The sequence below is a fragment of the Brassica oleracea genome, chromosome C5 (genome assembly GCF_000695525.1).
Source record: "Brassica oleracea var. oleracea cultivar TO1000 chromosome C5, BOL, whole genome shotgun sequence".
Classification (NCBI taxonomy): Eukaryota; Viridiplantae; Streptophyta; class Magnoliopsida; order Brassicales; family Brassicaceae; genus Brassica; species Brassica oleracea.
In genome coordinates this window covers 34,925,054-34,926,408 of record NC_027752.1, presented here as the reverse complement: position 1 = coordinate 34,926,408, position 1,355 = coordinate 34,925,054, and the positions used below count along the sequence as shown (strand labels likewise).

Below are 1,355 nucleotides of genomic sequence, written 5' to 3'. Positions count from 1 at the left end.
ATGATAACCTTTATATAGGTGTAGATACACCGTCTTACAGAGAGTAAACACGCCTTTAATGTCAGATCGTGCTTCACATTAATCTGTAACTCTCAGTTTTTCAACTGATTCAAAAAGGAAACGGAACAGTGATAAAAAGAAAAAAAGAAGAATGGAAACGGAACAACGCAGAAGAACTCTTTTTTGGTGTTAAGAAAAGGTCAAACCTTAAAACAACGTGTTTTTCATAAACAATATATGGGCCTATGGGTATCAGGCTTAACTCGGTAATCCAAACAAACAATGGAATGCAGTAGTCCAATGTCTCATTAATAAAATGCAGTGTGTTGCAAGAAGGAACACGTGTCGAGCTTTTGTGAGCCGAATTTGTGACGTGTCTGCTGATGTGGAGGGCCCTGGAGAGAGGGAACTCTACTTTATATAATAAGATATATATTAGTTTTTGATCTTCAATCTTGTTTTACAAATTTTGATTCAAGTTGTTATTTTCCGTTGCCCACAACTCTTCATATAAAGTACTAAGGGTTGCAATGGTTAACACCAATAGTTACGATGGTTAGTGAAAAGTTACAACCATTAATACCAATAGTTACATTGGTTAGACAAAAGTCACAATGGTTCATTACCAAAGACTTTAATCACCAATGGTTACAATGGTTTATCACCAAAGGTTGCAACCATTTACCACTAATAGTTACAATCACAAACAGTTGCATTTGTTCATCTAAACAATTGCGATGCTTCACTTTAATGGTTGCAAAGATTCACTAAAATATCTAACAAAGCTTTGGATACTTGATACTCGATCTGGTCATTTACGGACGGCTCCAAGCATGAAAGTGGGTCGGTCGGCAGAGTACAAAGTAGCTGTGGGAGTGGTCGAGGGGAAGATATATGTAATTGGAGGAAGTGATGAAGATAGCCAACTGGAAGTGTTTGATCCAGAAACGCAAACCTGGGACTTCGAAGATGAGGAGAACGTGAAATTTGAATCGGAGTTTAGTGTGTCGATGAAGAAAAAGGTTTATAGGGTGGGCAGAGATGGGAGAGTCAGCACGTATAGTCCGAGAGAAGGTATAAACAATGATGCAACGGAGATGCTAAGTTGTAAAGTGAAGTTCGTGTGTGTGGTAGGGAATGTGCTCTACGCTTGTTTTACGTGTTGCGGGTTAATGTGGTTTAACACAAAGCTCAAGGTTTGGAAAAGAGTGGTTGATCGTGATGGCAAGGATGGGAAGCTAGAAATGTATTCGTCTGCTGCTAAAAAAAATGGAGGAATTCGAGGGAAAGATAGCCTTTTTTTTGGCCACTACCTCATATTGATCGCACGAAGAGTGAACTTATCTGTAAACTGA

General features: G+C 38.8%; 1 protein-coding gene across 1 annotated transcript; it reads left to right on the top strand.

Moving 5' to 3' along the window:
• The first annotated feature begins 833 nt into the window (after positions 1-833).
• Positions 834-1,355, top strand: LOC106345102 (putative F-box/kelch-repeat protein At2g41360). The gene has a single exon (XM_013784361.1). It carries the CDS (start codon positions 834-836, stop codon positions 1,353-1,355), a length of 522 nt encoding a protein of 173 aa, XP_013639815.1.